Here is a 20,405-nt window from a genome sequence, read left to right on the forward strand (position 1 = left end):
ATAATACATTAGAAAATAGGAGTTTATGGGTGGAAAAAGAAGAATTGAATTATTGTAAATATATTTTGCCATGTATATTTGTATTGTATGTAGCAAAAAATGTAGCAAGAATGTTTTGTACATGTAAATAAAATATGTTTTGCAGAAAGGCTATGTGTTATTTTTTGTCTAGAAGGATCCAATCTTGTGTGTCTTCTAAGTAAACCTAAAAATGCCTTTTTCCTACCATTGTGTAATAAACTATAAAGTGCAGACTATTAGGCCCTGTGAAAATGAACTATTGTGATGAAAGGACATGAATGCTGCCATAAAGAGGGTATTATCGTAATATTTTCCTTGCTCACCACTATTAATGATAGTAGCCGGCATTTTAACCTTGTGGATACCTTTTAACAACCATTCGTTATTCTGCCCTTCCTGTTTTCCTCGTTTATTAACATAAGGTAACAAAAAAATGTGAATTATTACAACACTGCTACAAAGTGGGATAATTTACAATAAAGGGTAACATATAATTAACTACAGATCCAACAACACACTTATAGACATTTGCCAAAGACCAATGTAAATATTGGGCCTAGAGAACCATTGACTGTCACACTAATGTGTCCACCACTATAGTCCTCAAAATTGGGTCATCGCTCAAACTTGGTCTTTTAATGGTGTTTTACTTAAATGCCCTGAGCTTTTTAGAGCATGGGCCACCGGCAATTTATTACTCTATCACTGTACAGTCTTGGCCTGTCCTCATAATCGGCAGACTGTAGGTCATGCTGTCTGATAAAGTATTATTAGTAGATCACCATTATGTGGAAGAAACCCATCGCCCTTTGAACCAAGTCTTGATGATCTATAGTCCTTAGATCTTCAGCTACTAGAAGATCTCCACCATCGGGTCACTTTATTTAAGTCAGTCTGTAACTTTCTTTATGTAATCTGAAGTCAGCATAAACCTATAAATGCCTGCCACACTTTCCAGTCTTCCTATGGGATGACATGGATCCACTCGGTACTGTCTGGGCCAAGATATACTACTAATATAACAGCACAATAAACCTATTCACTGGCAGATAGGCTTGTAACAATGCTTTGCACCGAAAGGCAGTTTCAAACAGAACAAATTCATGTTTTAATAAAAAAATAAAATACAGATTAGTAAAAAGAAAATATTTCACAAAGGACAAAAAAAAATGTTTATGGGCAATATGCAGATAATGTCCTGTTTTTTTTTTATGTATCTCTAGAAGGAATAGCCCCCCACAAACACGATAAGCCTGAGCACTGAGCTAGAGCGATAGCTAAGCAGGGAGTTGGAGGTCAACATTTCAAGATCCAGAACGTATTCCTGGGGGCCGGTGACTGGACGGGCCAGCACGAGCATGGCGCTGATGTTGTTGATTTGCTGCAGAGGAAACCAAGAGAAATAAAGAGTTGTTATCAGTTTGGCCGGAGAACACATATGTTATAGCAGCATATATGTTAAATGGCATCTATACAATGTACATACATTCCTTCTGTGACAGCGCGTTGAGTTCCGTAGGCTCTGGTAGTATGCAGAACAACTTGTGTGTTTAAACAGACCCAGCTATATACTTAGGTCAAGGGAGTCCAACCTCCGGCCCCCCAGCTGCTGCAGGACTACATCTCCCATACTCCTCAACCAGCCCCTTAGATGAAAGAGCATTGTGGGAGATGTAGTCCTGCAGCAGCTGGAGGGCCGCAGCTTGGACACCCCTGATATAGGGTAAAAAAACCCATAAATAAAACAAGGCAAGACAGTTGTGTGTCTTTGACCAGCAGGGAGAAGACCAGGCCAAAAAAAAAGGTTATTTTTAAACATTACTGCTTCTATAAAAAGGTTAAGTGCAACAACACTGCCAACAGATGATCTGCTCTTCCCAGATGATGGTTTGTTACCAAAAAAAAACCACATTTCATCCAACTTTAAACAAATTTAATGTTTGTATGTAACGGGTTTGATGAGAAATGCATTTCCAAAAGCTCAGCTGGACTTTAAACTGCTATGCGGGGTTAGGAAGGTTTTATTTTCATGTTCAGGGTTGTTGGCTTTATGAGTAAATAGTTTAGGAATTACTAATATTCTCCAGAGAATTAACGTTTTGGTATTTGAACCAATCGTCCGAAAAACATTAGCGTTCTAAGTTGTTTCAAACAGAAGGGATGTAGAAGAAGCTTGTTTCTACCAAATGTCTTTCTCATATCCTTTCTATAGAGATCACCGTGTGAATCGTCAGTGCTATGTAAATAATAATAATAATATCGCTATGACATTAAATTGATGTTTCTGATTCCTAATAAGAAGGTAAGCGTTGTTTGGCCCCATACAAAGGGATACTAGTAGTTTTAATATGTAAACATGGAGTCCTAGTAGTTTATACATTATGATGGTGTCAATACTATTAGAGCTCAATTACATGCTTGGATTGTTAGCTCTTGTACCTGTCCATTTTGTATTATATAGGGAAAGAGGCCATATAACTGGCTTATTCTTCTGCATAGAGGGTTCTTTGTGGGTTTTTTGCTCCATTGTATAACCATACATATATGAGTACCAGATTCACACATGCACAACGATATGTTCAGCCATTTAGGTGAAAAACCTGATATATATATATATACAGTTTATAACCCCAGCATTTGGTGTTAAGCTCTCTTCTTTTTTAATTCACAAAACGACTAGCTACATTCGTGGGTGTATTTCAATGTTTCTCCATGAGGTCACTCCAACAACCATCTTCTCCATATGTCGCTTACCCTGATGTAGAAGTCTCCCTGCTCGTTTCCAGAGCGAATCTGGAACGTGTTGTATGCCCCGGGATATACGCTGGTTGCCTGGATCTGGAATATATCGGAGGGGACGCTCCTGTCTGAAGTGATGCTCATGTAGCGATACACAATAGAGCCTGGCTCGTCGCGACACATCTGGTTGGTTCCTGGACACATACATCGGCTGCAAGACAATACCCGGTATTAGCTCTACTTACATGCCAACACCACACATATATATATAAATGTAACTGTTAATGTCTCGTGCAACTTTATTTTACCCCAGTTGTGAGGTTAAAAGGGAACACATCGAGGTGATTCGTGTAGCTGAATATAGTTTATATTTTTCCCATCCTAGTGGGATTCCAATGAATAGTGAGTTGGGTTTGGCCCAGTAGCGTACCTAGCGGGGGGCGGGGGTTGCGGTCCGGCACCTCTCCAGAGACGGACAGTAATGTCCGCCGCTGGAGGAGCATGCTCGCAAGGGAGCGGTATCGGAGGTCTTTAACAGACCTCCGATACCGCTCCCTTGCAATCCGCGCGGCAACTGCTGCTGTGCGCCGGGGTTTGTTGTCAGACCCCGGCGTACAACACTGAAGCCTCGCCCACCGCCGTCTGTGCCCTCTGAACCGGAAGAAGACAGAAGAAGAGGAGCGAAGAGCAGGAAAAGGAGCTGACTGCTGTAAGGAGAAAAAAGGAAAGGTAGGAAAGCCTTCAGTGAGAGTGACAGTGGATTTGTATGTGTGGATTGGTATGTGTGTGGATTGGTATGTGTGTGGATTGGTATGTGTGTGGATTGGTATGTGTGTGGATTGGTAAATGTGTGAGAGTGATGGGTGTTATGCTGTACCATTTCCAATGTCTTTTTCATTATATAATTATGCTCTAAAAGTACATCATAACTCCCATCACTCTATACTGTTCCATACAGTGGCAGTGCTGAGAGACAGGCCTTGCACCCCCACCATCCGCTGTTTGGGAACAATGCTGACTCATGCTGGGCTGTTTGGGGGCAAAGATGGCGCGTCCTATGTGTGTGTAATTTGGGTGCTGGTCAGGTTCTGTGTGGCCAATGTGGACGCTGGCTGTGATATATGCCTGTAATTGGGGGTTTTATCTCTACCTTTATTGCTGAGTTTTTATGTGATTTCTAGTTGATCTATACCTGCGATGCTATGTTTCCGTACATTATTATTGTATACCTGCAAATAAGGGATTTGTATGTCTGATTCTATGCCTCCAGTGCTAAGTTCACATGAACAATAATAATAACAATATTAATATATATATATATCCTATCATGCCCAGGCAACCAGTACATGCTAGAACCTGGGTATGCCTGGGCGTGATAGCTGTTAACAATAGGGGTTATGCTGCACTATTGTCAATGTCTGGCTCAGTGTATAGTGATAGGTGTTATGTTGTACCACTGTCATTGTCTGCCTCAGTATATAGTGATAGGTGTTATGCTCTACCCCGTGAATGTCTGCCTCAGTATATAGTGATAGGTGTAATGCTGTACCCGTGAATGTCTGCCTCAGTATATAGTGATAGGTGTAATGCTGTACCCATCAATGTCTGCCTCAGTATATAGTGATAGGTGTAATGCTGTACCCGTCAATGTCTGCCTCAGTATATATTGATAGGTGTTATCCTGTACCCTCGTCAATGTCTGCCTCAGTATATAATGATAGGTGTCATGCTGTACCCGTGTCAATGTCTGCCTCAGTATATAGTGATAAGTGTTATGCTGTACCACCTTCAATGTCTGTGCCAGTATATAACGATAGAAGCTATGCAGTTTTAAAGTGTGTGTGCGTGGGGGGGGTGCCACATACAGGATCCGCCCCAGGTGCCAAATACTGTAGGTACGCCCCTGGTTTGGCTTAGTTGCTATTTACTAAATTACTGAATCTCTGTTAGGGATCGTAACCCAGTCTACTTAACTCCCTCTGAAACATTCTATAACATTGTCGTTAGGGTTGTATTTACTAAACTGGGGGCACGCGGGTAAATTAAACATTTTCACTATGTATTATAAAGGGCTAACCCCAGGGGGCTGTGCTGGCCCTGCATAATGCATAGTTACACTGGTGAGATGACTTTCATGACTGCTCCCCGCACTACATTTGCATTATACAGAGCCAGCTCAGCCCTTGCAGAAGAAGCTCATTGTGTTAGCCCTTCACTAATTCACAAAGCAGTTGGTGAACTGAAATGTTGAACTATCCAGGTTAGTTAATGCACCATCATTCTAAACATTTTCATGTCTACCTTGTCTATTTGTTATATAAAGAAATGTCCTACCCTGCATAAGTCATCTATTTGATATATTGCATTTGGAATCAATACTATACATGGCACTCACTTGTCAGACACTTGTATATATGGCTCCTGACAACGGTTCTTTTCGACACAACGGTATCCGCCATGGAAGTTGACACAGGTCTGAGACTCTGAGCAGGTGTGGGTCCCAGCCTCACATTCGTTGATATCTGCAGAGGTGGGCAAAGTCATTAATTATGGTGTGAAAGACCCCAATCAGTAACAACCCTACTTCCATTTATAATCTATTTAAATATATTGATTTCCTATATGATTGTATATAATCATTTTAGGTCAAAGTGTAATCACTAGACACTGAGTAAACTGTAAATTGCTGTGTCCATCCAATCAGCATATCCATAAGCTAAACTCATGACCTTCTACATGTATATTATCAATGTATATCCATAATGCTAGACACTGGCCAATGTCAACATAAGCCAAGAGAGATGGACGGTATTTAGAAACTGTTACTTTTCAGTTTAATGCAAGGATTATAGGTATATATATATATATATATATATATATATATATATATAATCTATATATCAATATTAGGGATGGGTTTGAAAGGACAATATATAATTATTCTCTGTTACTGCATCAGAAGTCATAAGCATGGGATTTGTGGAATGCTATAACCTCTCATTAACGGAAACTAATAATTAAATGTAACCAAAAGTGTCTGATCTTGAACAGTAAATGTAATATTTACTCCCAGAAGGAGTCGTAAATTTTATGACATAGTTAACATTCAAGGTGTGGTAACATTGTAAAAAAAATTGATATTTAGCTGATATTTACTATATAATAACTATACTATAAATAAAAGAATCGAGGGAGGAAAGGGGTACAGAGGGCTTATTTTAAGACCACTTTAAGAAGTTGGGCTCTCCCTGCTTGAATAATTCACATAGGGGGTAACTGTCCCCCTGTGCCCTGGGGCTGCCAACCCCTGAAACAGTGGATCTCTATCGGGCGAGGAGAGCGAGAGAGAGAGGGATTTGGGTTCTAAAAGATGGGTTATCCCTCCCAAAGAATAAGCATTGATCTCATTTGACTGGAAACAATGACTCCTGTAACTGGACCATATAATAGGGAAAATATGACCAGGCGCAAGCTCTGATGTCAGAGTTTGGTGTTGGTTGTCTCACCTTGGCATAGCCGAGTGCCTAACAGCTGGTATCCATCTGGACAGATACACGAGAAGCGGCCCGGCTCGTTCACACACTGGTACTGGCAAAGGTAACTAGAATAACTGCACTCATCAATGTCTAAAACAGATGCAAAATAAAGAGGCATGTTATATGTATATTTGGCATAGCGTCTCAGAAGACAAAAATACATATATTTGTACATACATACATACCATACTTTTAATCATAGGTGTTCATTGACTGACAAAAAAGTGGAGCAAAGAACAATCTAGTGGCATTTGTGGAGCTAAGCCCTTTTGTTGTGTACTTACCATTACAAGTATGGCCATCTTGGTCCAACTCATACCCTTGGTTGCAGCGGCATAAGAAGGTCCCATAGGTATTGTAACAGCGCTGTTGGCAGGGTGCTCCCATGGAGCATTCATTAACATCTGCAAAGGGTAATTATGTAGGACTGATTAACTGTATATACGAGGCATTACTGCAGAATGGCTAAAAACTCTTCACCCATCCACTAGTTCCCCTATTGGCAGCACAGCATACGCGGGTAGATAGGTTTTTATGAATGTTATGTTGCATGAGAAAGAGCAGTACAGGATGACCCAAACTGGCAAAGGATGATGAGGGTTGTGGTTCAGACAGGTGGACTCCTGTGAGGCTAAAGGCACATACAGAGGTGATGCACAAAATATGGTGCATTAACATGTAGGATATGCTTCAGAAACTGCATATATGCTAAATGACGTGACAAAGTGACAAGGGCCTAATGGATTACTGTGGGTCAGAGCGAGCTGTACATCAAAACAAACGCTGTGATTCATCTGAGAAGAATTGGCGATGCTCACTTAATTGGAATTTGCGTCATATTTAAACCCTTCAGTGACCTCCAAAGTTATTCCTGTGGCCTTTTAGTGTTCTCTTGTTGATTTTCCACCATCCAGACCATCTGCCCCAACTTGACCAACTCAGTCTGCAGCCCTGCGCTGACCCTTGGCCCTTTGAACTTCCTCTTGTTTCTTTGTGACTGACATTTGTGGGATGTTTGACCTTTGGCTTGTTTGCCTTTGCTGTTTGATGTGCCCTTTGATTTTGACGCCTGGACCATTCTTTGTACCAACGAGTTGCCTCATTGCTCTGCTAATTGACAGAAACTAGCCTAATGTAAAAACTGACAAAAAGAGCAAATCAGCTGCCCTTATTTCTTTTAATATAGCCGGTCACCACACTAAAGGGGAATTTCTCCCATTTCAGTTCTTGCAATTATTGCTTGGTTTTATTCCTATTTCCATCAACTTAAAAGTCATTTAGACATATAGGTGAGCTCCTTGTTATAAAATAGTCTTACCCACACAGGAGCGGTTGTTGGATGCCAGCTGGAATCCAGGCTCACACTGACAGGTGAAGGAGCCCGGGGAGTTAACACAGCGATGCTGACAGTACCGGTATCTGCACTCGTCTATGTCTACAGAGGAAAGGGGTGGAATAGGATGGAGAGAAAAACACAATGAGAATTATGACACAGACAGATGGTAAGGTAGGCGAAGTTAAGAAGGATCTACCGGATTTAATAATAAGGAACCAGAAAGATTAGATGTAAGTCAGAGGTAAAACTGGTTAAATGATACTGGCACCATAAGGAGTAAGTAGGAAGATGAGAAGACAGGGACAGACTTTTAGATTCAGTATTTTGGTTATTAAGGAGTATGAACTATGAGCACACGGGTGCCGGAGGAGGTGATTTAAGTCATCTCTCACTCACCTACACACTCACTCCCAATCTTCCTGTACCCATCGGGACATTTGCAGTGAAAGCCGCCTGGTACATTTACACACTCTTGGCTGGGCAGACAGTCGTCCAGTTCAAATGCACACTCGTCCACATCTAGAAGGGCAGAGTAGAGTGTTAAAATGTAACTGCAAATCTTTACAAACCATAAAACTTTACAAAGATCAACACAACTCCCTAAAATGTACTCGGTATAACCCCGACAGTTAAGCTCAGCTCTGTATATATTCAGAAGGACCCATATGCTGCAGCCCCTTGATCATAATGTCCCTTTAATACGTCATACATCGGGGCCATTTGAAGCAGTATTTAATTCTCTGATGTAATATCCAACGCAAAGTGTATAAGCCACTTCATAAGCAATGGTACCCACATTCTGCGTATGTGATACCTTCTGGCAGCGTTATCTACCTCATTAAATTCATCACATTACAGCTATGCCTATCATCCCATAATGGGATGGCAAACATTATATTTTCAACTGAACCCAATTATCATCTCACAAAGGAATTGATAGTCCAAAATCATTATTACAAATGGTGTTATTTCACATTAATAGCTGCCTAATGGTAATCCCAAATACACCATTATGACTATTCAGAGAGCCCCATATCTCACCAACTCACCCACGCAGGTGCCCAGCCCCTGAGAGTCAGGCTGGTAGCCTTGAGGGCATGGGTTCGGCTGCTGCTGCTCTACGACATCAGGCTGGGAAGGGAGCTGGTCATGAGTGGCAGATTCCGAGTGAGAGTCGCTGATCACAGAGGCAGAGCGTGGAAGGCACAGGTAGCCCCCATAATGATTAATGCACTTCATCTCCCCCTTACAGGCATCAGGGATTGTCTGGCATTCATTAATATCTACATTGGGTTGAGACAGGTATAAAAAAAAAACATAAAGTTAGGTTAACAGAAGAAATCTTACCAGAAGCCACTATATATTATATGACCATTAATATTTGCTAATACATTATATATTGTACCTTTGCAATGTTGTCTGTCTGGGTCCCATTCATAACCATCTGTACATTCCTGGTGTGCAAAGAGAGGACAGGTTTAAATAGACCCACAAAAGTCTTTAGTTAAAGATGGAGTCTTTAGTCCAAAGTGGGATGATGTAATGTTCAGTTGGATCTGAAGAAGACACCTCAGATGCCTCAGAGTCTACATCTCCCAATAGAAGGTATCATCTTTGGCTAAAGACTCCTTAAAAAACATACTATTACAATTTTAAAGTATGAGTGGAAAACGTAGAATGGTTGATATCACCATATGCCTGGTTCCTTTCCCCGTAACTCGAGGGATGATATCTTTTTTGCGTACCGTAAAACTGTTTGGCTCCTCTTGCTGTCTACTTGAAGCCAGGAGGAGACAAAATAACACGGAGAAAAACAGCATCTATAATGAGAGATAATGGAAGGGGTCACATCAAAGTTGCTAGATCATCATCAAATTTATAACATGTATGTCTATTTATAACATGTATGTATGCCTATGCCCGTCAGTGCTGCTACAGTGGGTCCCAGTTAGAGCTTTTAAAGCTTCTGTTCCACGTTCTCTGGAGAACTTAACACAGTTACTTTGTAACTAAATCTATCACGAGAAACATAATTCCTGGCGCTATTGAAGTCCTCTTTCTGTTTCTAATCCATAATTAGGATATTTAAGATGATATAAAAAAGATAAGCATAATGCTATCCAAAACACCGGACGATACAAGGGACCAAGACCAAGCGAGACCCAAACCTTTACGGCAAAAACGCTAAATGAGTTCAAACTGTGAAATACAAAGTTACAAAGGTGGCCATTTCCCATTGATGCAATGTTGGCAGAGCATGATGTGAGTTTCTACCCACTGGAACGTAAAAGGTGACATAAGCCTTGCCTTCTTATAGAAATTGTCACTGTTAGTCCTGCTCCTGGACCCGTCCTACTGATTCACAAACAAGTGCCGCTCTCTCATTGTTTTATCAATGGGAGTTAACATGGGGGGGGTACTACGCACTTTCTTTTCCACTCACAAGGCAGAAGCCTATTAGATTTGGGGAAGATGAAAATCAGATAAAGAAATCAGAAAGGAATAATGGCAAGAGAGATTTGTAACTGGGTAGAAGAAGGTGCGTGGTAGAAGAGGAGTGCAAAACCAAAGTGAGAAAATAGTCAATAACTCCTAAAAATACGCTTTCTGTGCATGTTCTAAAATGTATCTGTAGGTATTTATTGAAAAAACTGAATTACTGAAATTCTCCCAATCTCACAAATGCATAAAATAACTGCTAATAAACATCTTAAATATCATTATTATTAAAAGTATTGATGCCATTTTCTTAAAACATGAGAAATATGAGAATAGGAAACTACGCCATAATTTGTCTAGGCTGTAAAATACTCATTCATTGGAGTGGAAGAGACAGAATGAGTCTGTGTGACTGCAACAGTCACCGATATAGATGAGAAGTAAATAGCTTTACACCGCAGAATGCGCAGTTACTAACTATAGGTTGTAAATACTCACGATTCTCTCTTTTCTGTATCGAGGAGGTCAGAAAAGTAACAGTTTTGCCTCTAACTTCTCCAGTTGCTCCTTCTTCTTGGAACGCCTTCTTCTGTCCTTCTGGGGCCTTCTCGTGTACGTTCTCTTTCTCCCTCCTATATATTCCCACTCCCTCCGGTTCCTTTTCTCACTTTTGCTAAATGTTTGCCGTTGTCACTTTGTTCTCTATGCTTCTTTTTCGCCTTTTTTCCCGCTTTCAATCCCTTTATATTTTCAGTTGGTGTCTTTCTTCTAAACCTCTCTCCCAGTGTGTGCTACAACTCTGCCCCCTCTGACCTCCTCCCTCTCTCTTTCAGTCTCTCATTCCTTCTATCTCTCTCTCTCTCTAAATTCCTGAGTTTCTGCCAATCCCTCCCCGCTTTCCAGTAAAATTCTCCCCACACCTGGTTTTACTTAAACACAGACACACAGCCCTTTCATGTCCAGCTGTTCACCCCCCTCCCACCAGGTCCCCACCCCTTATACACCCCCCAGAGACTCATGTCACAACCCCTTCCCCCCCAGAGACCCTCAGTCGAGAGATCTTACAACCTTAGAAACCCCTAGTACACGATAACTGCCCATATAGCGAACCCTTCGCAAATGTCGCAGAACTTTCCCCATCATCCTGTCGCTTGCAGAGGATCATAGGAATTGTTAAACATCACCTGGGATGTTCTTCCCCAAAAGCTAAAAACATACTTCATTTTAGTACGATACCAAACATTAGAGGTAGTGGGGTATAAATATGCCACGTCAATACCATTACCTGGGTATATAAGTTTTTAGACTAGTCTAGATAGTAAGTTTGTTTGACCAGGTCCTACTCACCTTCTCAATTATTGTGTCCTGCTAACCCATTGTACCGCGGTGCTGAATATGGGGGGCACTATGTAAGTCATTAAATAGTAATAAATACTTATTTACATTATGGACATGATGAAAGACGAGCCAAACCAACCCCCCCCCCAAAAAAAAAATACAGTGTTGTACAGAATACAGTTAGTGGGATTCTGCAAGGCTGGCTTCCAACAAGAAAGCCACATCAATCAACAGAGATGTCAACACAGAAAGGGAAGCCCAACTAACGTCCATACAGTGAGCAATGGGGACCTTACATCAGAATCTTATTTTTACCGGTATTTAAACAATATTACTTACAACGAGGATACTACCCCCGCCGCTGTTTTGGATGTCATTACATCATGATCATAATACAACTGTTTTGATAGAGAAAGGGGAGGGCTGCTGACTTTCATCACAATTAGCCTAGTAATATAGTGGCCCAAATCACATAGCATAGCCAGGGTCCCTCGGGAATCTGCTCATTGTACAGAACACATCATGCTGTGCATAAGATATGTTGCCATGGACTGTAATTTGGTGGGTTTGATGTGCACTTAAGGAGTGCCCAAAGATAATAGCTGATTTGCTCTTTCTTCGTACATACTATCCCTTCTCTTTAGTGAGTCTCAGCTCTTTATTTGCTCTTTTATCAATGGTAAACCAGCAGTCCCCGAGGCTGAACACGTGCAGAGTAGTTCCCACTGGATATGAGTTTCATTTCCTGCTCTATTTTATCAAAGTGTTTCCTTTCCGTGTTTGGGACGTCTACACTTTCGTCCCGTGATCTTTGTGTGTCACTTGTATGTAGATCAGGCTACCTATCTCACCTGAAAATATAATTCACGATATTTTATTCTTCATTTGACTTTCTCTGTGGTATACTCATTTTGCGCTCTAACCTTTTTAACACAGTTCTTTCATATCCATGAAACAACCAAGTATTAAAGATAACAAGCCTCAAACTATTATTGACCAGATGCCACAGCTGTGTTCAATATTCAATAGAAACCTTTGATCCAGTCACTACTACCGTCATCGACATAGGAATAGTAAATACCCTGTACTATGCCATTGGCAAATTTAATACAAATACCTTACTGATTGTATCAGATTGTATTACTGGGAACCATAACTTCATGTTTTAAAATAGCTGAAACAAAAATAGTCTTTTTTGCTCGTTTCTCATGATTCACTGGGTAGGTCAGAGAGCTTATCGGAGGAACAGATCTGGAGTTGAGCTCTGAGAAAATAAAAATCAGTTGGGGACAGGTTTGTCCATTCATATCGATTTCAAAACATTTTATATTGAATTGAGTAGGTTGGGAGGTATTTATGGACCCCATTAAGCAGTGGTGTAACATGGCTTCAGGGAATGCTTCTACAACTAGACAGCCAAGGGGGTCCAGTCACTCTATACCTATGGCCTATTTAGTGGGCTACATCTTTGCCTAAATCTCAACAGATCTCTTACCTGTTGCTTCCTGACATTAAGCAACAAACTATGTGGACCTTTGAGGGAGCAGGAGAGTGTGATTTATCTATAAATGACCATGAATAGTGCCACCTACCCAGGTTGAAGGGACCATCAATTCCCAGAGAAATGTCTTGCGTTACTAGAAAAAGATGGTATTGGTTACATTTTGGGCTAACTTTGCCTTGATTTTTTTCCCACGCATCCATTCAAAAAGCTAAACAAATGTACGACATGACAAATGTTTTGTTGGGTTGTTGGTTTCTGAAGGTATTATATGACCAATAACCAACACACCCTTCAAGCAAACCGTAGAAGACCCCATGCACAGGGGAGAGGTAAGGGATTGTAATTTGGGGCAAATTAAAACAAAACTCAGGCAACAATGGTTTACAAAGACAGAAACAGACCTTTTAGATTAGGGGGAGAGAGAATATCATAAATCCCATATTTAAATATTTTTAACCACATAAGTCTAAGAATAATAAGCTTCAGAAGCTCAAGAGATATCACTGATGGCTGAGTACAGCATGTAGTTGGGGTATTATTCTTTTTTTAACCAAACAATGCCGTGTCTTCATTACAGACCAATATTTAATACTGCGTGAGGAGTAAGTTGCTTGATGTAGCACTAGTGCAGCATTACATTAAGATGGCATGAAGGTAACATTAAAGTAGGGTAGGGTATTTGTGGAAATGGAGGACACCAAGGACCCACATTCTCTGTGAAAACATAGGTTGTACTGTATTACATCACCCACCAAAGGTCTCTGTACAGTGTGTGGTTCTCTGTATTAAATAGTTTGACAACACTGAGACACATGAACAGGAGAGAAGATTGAAAGGCATCCTAAGCATTTGGGGTCAGATATCAAGAGAACCCAATTTATGAGAAAATAAACAGACATCAAATAAGAGTTCGATATGTGGACATTTACCAAATGGCTTTGGAAGAGGGGGAGGATAGTGAAGGCAGGTGATAAAAAACACAGACTGGGTGGTCCCATCAGTAAGGGACAGCTGCTACCCTATAAAAGCCTCATTACACTCTTTAGGGGTCAAAAGAAAGCAATGATAATCTGCTTTCTACATTAAGAGACAAGACAGGGGAAAAAAATGGAGTAAGACAACTCTGAGATAGACACGTTCCCTTCTGCTACATTGTGTGAATTTGCCAAGACGTGAAAAGTTGGGGTAAAAACCCTTGTTGTTCTAAGGAGACTATTCTTCTGTATGAAAATTAGGCTAACGTGAATAGAGTTTTAACCTTAACAAGTCCGCATTTCCGTCCTGCAATGGATGGCATTTGCTCCGTATGAGAAAATAAATATCTGAGATAGAGATGAGTTATAGAAGAATCATTTTGAATCTTCCCATTTAAGTACAGCGCTCCAAGGGAGTCAATACTCTGTACAAAGAGAAAACTATACAATTGTGACATGCTGGAATAGACTGTGTGAGGAACCACGCTTGTTAATGCTTCTCATCCAAGGGAGTAGTGGTAACCAATACACAAGAAATAAGACTGCTGTGCAATGTAGTTAAATGCGCAAACTAGTTATACACCCGGCAGGGAGACTTGTTCGGATATGTGAGGCTGGATGTAACCTCGTTCAGCCCTCCTTACCCGTTTCTTTAACTAAAATTGTTATGTTATATATAACTTGTAAGGTCTTGTTTGTATAGCGCTGCAGAATATGATGGCGCTATATAAAAATAATATGTTCAATTATAGCTAAACACCGAGGCCAGTTCAGACATAGCCTAATACTGTATTTGATGTGAATGGATAATTAGCAAAACATTAATTTAAACATACATATAATAAAAACAAAAACAGGAAAGGATGCAGCAAATAGTTTAACCATTTTAATTAAAAAGACAAATCTATATACATATATACACAAAATGTTGGCAATCAAGATTTAACAGACTTTATATGCATGCAGAGGGCAGAACACTGGTGTGAATGGTGTTAGTTCCCCCGACACCTTTTAGACACGGTAGTGATTAGAGCCAGATAATAACATTCATGGCTACAAGGCAAAGTCTAAAGTTAGTTGTGGTACATTTTCAGAAGACAGCTTCGTAGGGTACCCATGTATCGCTCCCACAGAGATTGTTGCCTGAGAAAGACACGGAAAAATCGTTTCAAGGATTCTGACATTGTGGAAATAAAATAGACCAACTAGAAAGGATCACAGGCCAAGAGCTAGAGACGCATGCGAGAGAGAAAAGTGTTGATGAGGGGGAAAAAAGAAGAAAGAGAATGTAGAGAGGAAAGACAAAGGATGACCGGAATAAGAAAAGTGGATTAAGGCTCGGGAGAAAAAGGGTGAATAGGAATGAATACAGATGTCGAAGTTAAAATAGGAATGAGAAGAAGCATGATGAGACATGAGTTCAAGTAAAGGGGTGAAAAGAGAAGTAAAATAGAGAGTACAGAGAGAAGTAAATAGAAACAAAGCTGGGAAAAGGAGCATACATTAAAAAAAGGGGGTGAAGTGGAAAGACAACTGAAGGTAACTCACTTGAAGGCATCAAGAGCCCGAGCAGACGCTGTATACTGAGTAAGGAAAAGCTGAACGTCTGAAAATGACCAGCCAGCAGCCTTACAGGGCTCTATAAACTGAGAATCGTGGACAGTAACAGTGATTAGCATATCATTAGTCCTCCAAGACATGGCAGTACACTGAATATATTAGAAGTGCTTTTTCATGTGGGTCTTACCTTTTCCACAAGGTCAATAAAGAAATCTCTGACATCTTTGTTGTGAGTGAGACTGGTCCCAATATTCACAACAGCCCGAGACAGCGTCTGTAGCAGAAACAATGATAAGGAGAGTATCACTGTTAGTAATGGATTAAGGGGTATGAGTGTACCTAATCATTATATGGAGGGTACAAGATATAAAGAGGTGGTTGCAATGCCCTGCCCATTGCATTGGTACAACAGAGAAGCACTGTGTAAGAAGGGAATTATGGCTTCATTTGCTTATACAGAACACTCTATGTTATGTCAGAAGTGGCCACAAGCCAGGTTCCAGCTGTGTATGGGTCACCACGTAGCCGCGTGTGCAGGCCTGTAAGGTTTCAGACAGTACTGTTAAAGTTACCTTGAAGTTTGACTCCATTTCATTAAAGACACCGATTTTCCCTCTTAGAGATGTACACACCAAGCTGTAAGTGACAACAAAACAACATTTGTTGAAACTATGTATTTCTAAATCCATAATTTAACAAAAAAAAATGTATCGGACAAGCAAGAGTAGGTTGGCAGTGGATTCACTCGCAAGAAGGCTGGAAAAGGTCTGCAAACTACTGATGAAGTTAAGGCCCCAGCATGTCCTGCTACTGATGGGTTACCTTTTGTGCTGGTCCAGGAGGTCTTTGTCCGTAATCAGGATCTTCAGATCTTTTAAATCCTGGAGAAATTCCTTATCTAAATCCATATCCATGTCATCAGCGACATCTGTACGGATGACATATTTATTTAGGTCTTGTTAGAGTTGGTCTGGTTCTTGTTCACCTAATGAAGCATCTCTCAAGTCAGTTCTCCAAACACTATGTCTGCGTAAATGTCCAACTAGTGGCTACACTTTAGCGATTTCAGTCTTTCCATAAATTACCTGGGGATATATTACCGTAGAAATGAGTGGTACTTTTCCTGCACTTTGTGGTGTTGTATTGTAAGTTGGAATGAGAAGATTATTAAATATAGAAATAGTGTCTCAAATCAGTGTTGCTACCTATTTTAAATTTCCAGAACAAAATATAAGAGACCCCCTCACCTCAATGTATTAACGTATGTTTATGCACTAAGTTGCTACCTATATAGTATAGGTACACGTACGATTTTACATGAGTATCCATGATACTACCCTTAAGTGTACTATTCTACCCTCTCAGTTGAATTTAAGGACTCTTGTAACTAAATGCCCCATTAGAAACACTGGAATGCCTGAAACCTTCCCTAAAATAATTTGTTTAATCGTGTAAAATGACTTGACACGTGACACGCAAGCAGGCCGTTGCCATAGAAACTGAAAAGCTTCTTAAAAAGTTTGCGTTGTTTTTGTGATTTAACCTTCAGATAAAAGCGGTATCTGCTATCCACGGGATACGATTTCTTATATGTACACTAACTCTGCACACCCTCAGCCAAGACCTGCGTACGCACCTACGGCTCCCAGCGTCCAGTTCTGAATTAACTGCTCAGCACAAGTGGCGAAGTCTTCGAACGTCAAGTATTGCAGCTTACGCTTCCCTGTCTCAAAGCGACTGTTAGCAAAAAAAACAATGGCAGCGTAATCCCTGTGTGAAGAAGGAGATATTGGAGTAAGAAGAGTTTCAGCTGAGGATATAGAGCATTTAATAGAGATTTCTTTAAACACCATCTCCTAGATAAACGTCTCCTTTTATAAAAGTCTTTTAGGTGTCACTGTTCACCTTAGAGGGAACCCTGGTGCTTAGTTACCGATAACCTCTTGTACGTAGTGCACAGAAGGGTTGGCTGGCTAAGCAAAATACAGTTGGCATGGCTGCTATATTGATACATTCTGTTCAGTTTTGGGCACAACTTTATAAGAAATATGTGACTGAATTGGAAATATTACAAATAAAAGCTACATTCTTCACAGTAAGGGCTGTAAAGCTCCGAAATACACTACCCATGATAGCGATGTGTTTTTGGCCAGAGAGGCCATTCATGGTTAATCATACTACTCTAAAAGCTGCGGATCCAGAATGTATTCTTCAATTCATCAAATTATGTTTTTCCCATTTATGAGCACAACAGGCGTGTTCTAAAGAGTTTTTTTTTACCTTTGTTATGATCAGCGCATGATCTGACGCTTACTACGTGAGAATAGCATTCATAGAAAAGTTAGGATCTCACATACCTGGCAAGCTTGTCTGACAGCAAGAAATTCTGCTGAATGTTCTCCACAAGAGCCCCCCTCATCTCCTCTACTACCTTGAACACACGCTTGAAGTTGTCAAACTGGGAGAAGGAAAACAAATGAATTAAAGCTAACATTTGAACAAATGACACCTAGAAGAGGTGCACACATTAACAGTGATACTTTAAATTACCTGCCTCCTGCAGCTTTTTAATGTTACCCCGGTCTTTGCGCTTATGTCATCCAGATCTTTCTTAGTACCTTTAGAAAGTTTTTTCCCCAGAACTTCACGGACAAAAGCTTCATCGAACGCATAATACCTGAGAGATCAAAAAATGCATCACACAAGACTGCGACATGCAATCATTTGAGCTGTTTTAATGCAGTTATATATTTAAAGCTTTCTCTGTAACAAAAACACGATTGGCATTGTCTTCTCCAGGTGAGCTCCCCGGGTTTTAACCACCCAAGCTGGCATCCAACATTTTTAATAACTCTATTTCATTTGTAAGACTGAGAATGTTTTCTCTCTGCTGGTCCGACGCTGTTGTAACGTTTTCTCTCCTACCTCTCAATCAGCATGCTCTGTTTGTAAGGAGGTATCTGGAAGAGCAGCTGCTGCACAAGTTTTGGCGGGTAATGAAGGAGTCTCTCGATCATCTGGAATGTACGGTAGTGATCCATGGTGTCACTCTGCAAGACGTCCGCTTCTGCTCCGGTCTGCTCCAGAATGCCACTTTTCAGCCTTATGTTCACAGCGTCACTCACTGCAGATGACACAGATAGAAAGAAGAGGATGCTGCTATTATCTCAGGGTGACCAAGTGGGACTTCTGATTAGGACTTTTATAAGTTAACGGTATGTAACTGCTAGAATTGGTGGTACCTAAAGGAAAAAGGTCTACTGAGGTTACTGGGCTGAAAGTAATGGATCTTAGTTGTTTTTTCTTAAATAAACATTTTCACAAGGTGATATAGAAGTGGTATCTGCTTGTTAGTAAATATACTGTTGTATAATGCAGAGCTCAGCAAAACAATTATAATGTTACAAATATAAACATAAATTTCCAAAACACAATTGTTGGGTATTACATTAAAACAAAAGGTAGACAGGGTAGCTCTGTTGAGAGGCTAAAACTATAGTCGAGCAGAACATCTAGGCTGGATGTTAGCAGTAATGTAATACTTTACAATCAGTAGCTCATGTTGATGATGAGTTCCTACATCCAATCTCACCAACCAAATGCCTAAACATGGCTAAAGCCTTATGCAAAGAGGATGGAAAGCTGTAGCATGTCCAGGTCCTTGTTAGGGCATATATGCAGCATTTGATAATCTGGATAGACATCATGCATGCAACATTTAGGGAAGGATACGCCCCGGGTGGCAGCATTGACAGGTGATGGACAATGTCAGGAGAATATGACTTGTAGAGCGGATTTGACACCGTCACACGGAATGAATGCACCATGTACACAAGTAGCAGTAGAATACAGCAAAACAGACAGGGACATGCTTTAGGTTTAGATTTTCACTTTATTGCTATCTTTGTGAATTACCTGAATATCCATCCAACCAGAGTTGATAGACCTCCTCATCTATCAGGGTGGTGTTGCCAACAAAGACATCCAGTTCATGAGCCATGGCGAGGATTCCTGTGCTGGAGCAAAAGGTTTATTATCATTACTCTCGTGTTCTCTCCATCGTCGGCGCCTCTTTGCGCCCAGGGTTTGAAAAAGCTCACTCTTTTTACACGGTCACCTGGTGTACCTTCACATCAACATCCCAGATCAATGAACTTATTATATGAAAACATCTCACAACATAACAAGAATATATATATATATATATATATATATATATATATATATATATATATATAAAATATAGCTATAGTGGTGAAGTGAGAAACTGTCAGATCCATCTGATCTGCACACACACACACACGTTACTGACCCTGTGTTGCTCATTATATATATATATATATATTCCGTCTCATAAATATCAGGTTATTAGCACTTTACAATTTCCCTGTAACTTACCCTCTCGCAAATCCCTTCCACTGTTCCTGCTATGTGATTAAAACACTTCCGGTTCGGTAATTGAAACGCATACACCGGTTTCATGATTGCGTCATCAAACTTCCGGTGTCATGGCGACTGACAGTGAGTAATCTCATAGGAAATGCAGGAATGAATGAAGAAGGTGAACAGAGCAATAACGCAGTGGTACTCTATACCAGTGCCCCACCGCCATTATGTACATTTAAGAGAAAAGAGGAAAAAGAAACTCAAAACATTAGCACGTTCCATTAAATAGACCTTTTCAATAATTACGTATTGTGCAGATTAAAAAGTGGCTGCCAGCTGCTAGTGGTTTCAGAGGACAGCCTAGTGTAAATTCTACCCACAGCCTACTGGCCATTTGCAGTCTCTGCCCATCCAAGGGACAGTTTACGGTCCCTGACATCCCCACTAAAGGAGAATTCAAATTCAGTTACTCTGATATGGGTTCTGTAAAAGCAGGGAAAAGATGCTTGCCCAGGCTGGAAGCTGCAGCTCTGCAACTGCAGCTGCCCTCCTCCATGGTCTGACAATTCCTG

General features: G+C 40.6%; 2 protein-coding genes across 3 annotated transcripts; both read right to left on the reverse strand.

Annotated features, from left to right (window-relative positions):
• Positions 1 to 1,105: 1,105 nt before the first annotated feature.
• On the reverse strand, positions 1,106 to 10,983 carry EFEMP2 (EGF containing fibulin extracellular matrix protein 2). The gene is made up of 11 exons (XM_053449686.1): positions 10,570 to 10,983; positions 9,378 to 9,452; positions 9,038 to 9,086; positions 8,682 to 8,915; positions 8,029 to 8,151; positions 7,615 to 7,731; positions 6,581 to 6,700; positions 6,267 to 6,386; positions 5,156 to 5,282; positions 2,776 to 2,971; positions 1,106 to 1,402 (listed from the first exon to the last, which is right to left on the reverse strand). The coding sequence occupies exons 2-11, from the start codon at positions 9,450 to 9,452 to the stop codon at positions 1,241 to 1,243; spliced, it is 1,323 nt and encodes a 440-aa protein (XP_053305661.1). The 5' UTR covers positions 10,570 to 10,983; the 3' UTR covers positions 1,106 to 1,240.
• A 3,777-nt stretch (positions 10,984 to 14,760) lies between these two features.
• On the reverse strand, positions 14,761 to 19,884 carry FIBP (FGF1 intracellular binding protein). Of its 2 annotated transcripts, none has more exons than XM_053449689.1 (11): positions 19,846 to 19,884; positions 19,363 to 19,458; positions 18,373 to 18,571; positions 17,998 to 18,124; positions 17,805 to 17,905; positions 17,084 to 17,217; positions 16,270 to 16,375; positions 16,020 to 16,083; positions 15,635 to 15,721; positions 15,436 to 15,533; positions 14,761 to 15,030 (listed from the first exon to the last, which is right to left on the reverse strand). In XM_053449689.1, the coding sequence occupies exons 2-11, from the start codon at positions 19,445 to 19,447 to the stop codon at positions 14,961 to 14,963; spliced, it is 1,071 nt and encodes a 356-aa protein (XP_053305664.1). In that variant the 5' UTR covers positions 19,448 to 19,458; positions 19,846 to 19,884; the 3' UTR covers positions 14,761 to 14,960. The 2 variants fall into 2 exon arrangements, with proteins under 2 accessions (XP_053305664.1, XP_053305663.1); XM_053449688.1 differs by having other exon boundaries at positions 19,363 to 19,463; positions 19,846 to 19,876.
• Positions 19,885 to 20,405: the final 521 nt, after the last annotated feature.

This window comes from Spea bombifrons, chromosome 10, assembly GCF_027358695.1.
Source record: "Spea bombifrons isolate aSpeBom1 chromosome 10, aSpeBom1.2.pri, whole genome shotgun sequence".
NCBI classification, from domain to species: Eukaryota; Metazoa; Chordata; class Amphibia; order Anura; family Pelobatidae; genus Spea; species Spea bombifrons.

What these genes read in the sequence shown, in the direction of transcription:
- FIBP (XM_053449689.1), bottom strand. Translation starts at nt 19,447, where the DNA reads ATGGCTCATGAACTGGATGTCTTTGTTGGCAACACCACCCTGATAGAT. An exon ending in CTGTCAGACAAGCTTGCCAG is followed by an intron (nt 17,218 to 17,804) that starts GTATGTGAGATC and finishes TTCTTCACACAG; the next exon opens with GGATTACGCTGCCATTGTTT. An exon ending in CTCCTGGACCAGCACAAAAG is followed by an intron (nt 16,084 to 16,269) that starts GTAACCCATCAG and finishes TGTCACTTACAG; the next exon opens with CTTGGTGTGTACATCTCTAA.
- EFEMP2 (XM_053449686.1), bottom strand. Translation starts at nt 9,452, where the DNA reads ATGCTGTTTTTCTCCGTGTTATTTTGTCTCCTCCTGGCTTCAAGTAGA. An exon ending in AGACAGACAACATTGCAAAG is followed by an intron (nt 8,916 to 9,037) that starts GTACAATATATA and finishes AACCCAATGTAG; the next exon opens with ATATTAATGAATGCCAGACA. An exon ending in AGGGAGACTTCTACATCAGG is followed by an intron (nt 1,403 to 2,775) that starts GTAAGCGACATA and finishes TTTCCTCTGCAG; the next exon opens with CAAATCAACAACATCAGCGC.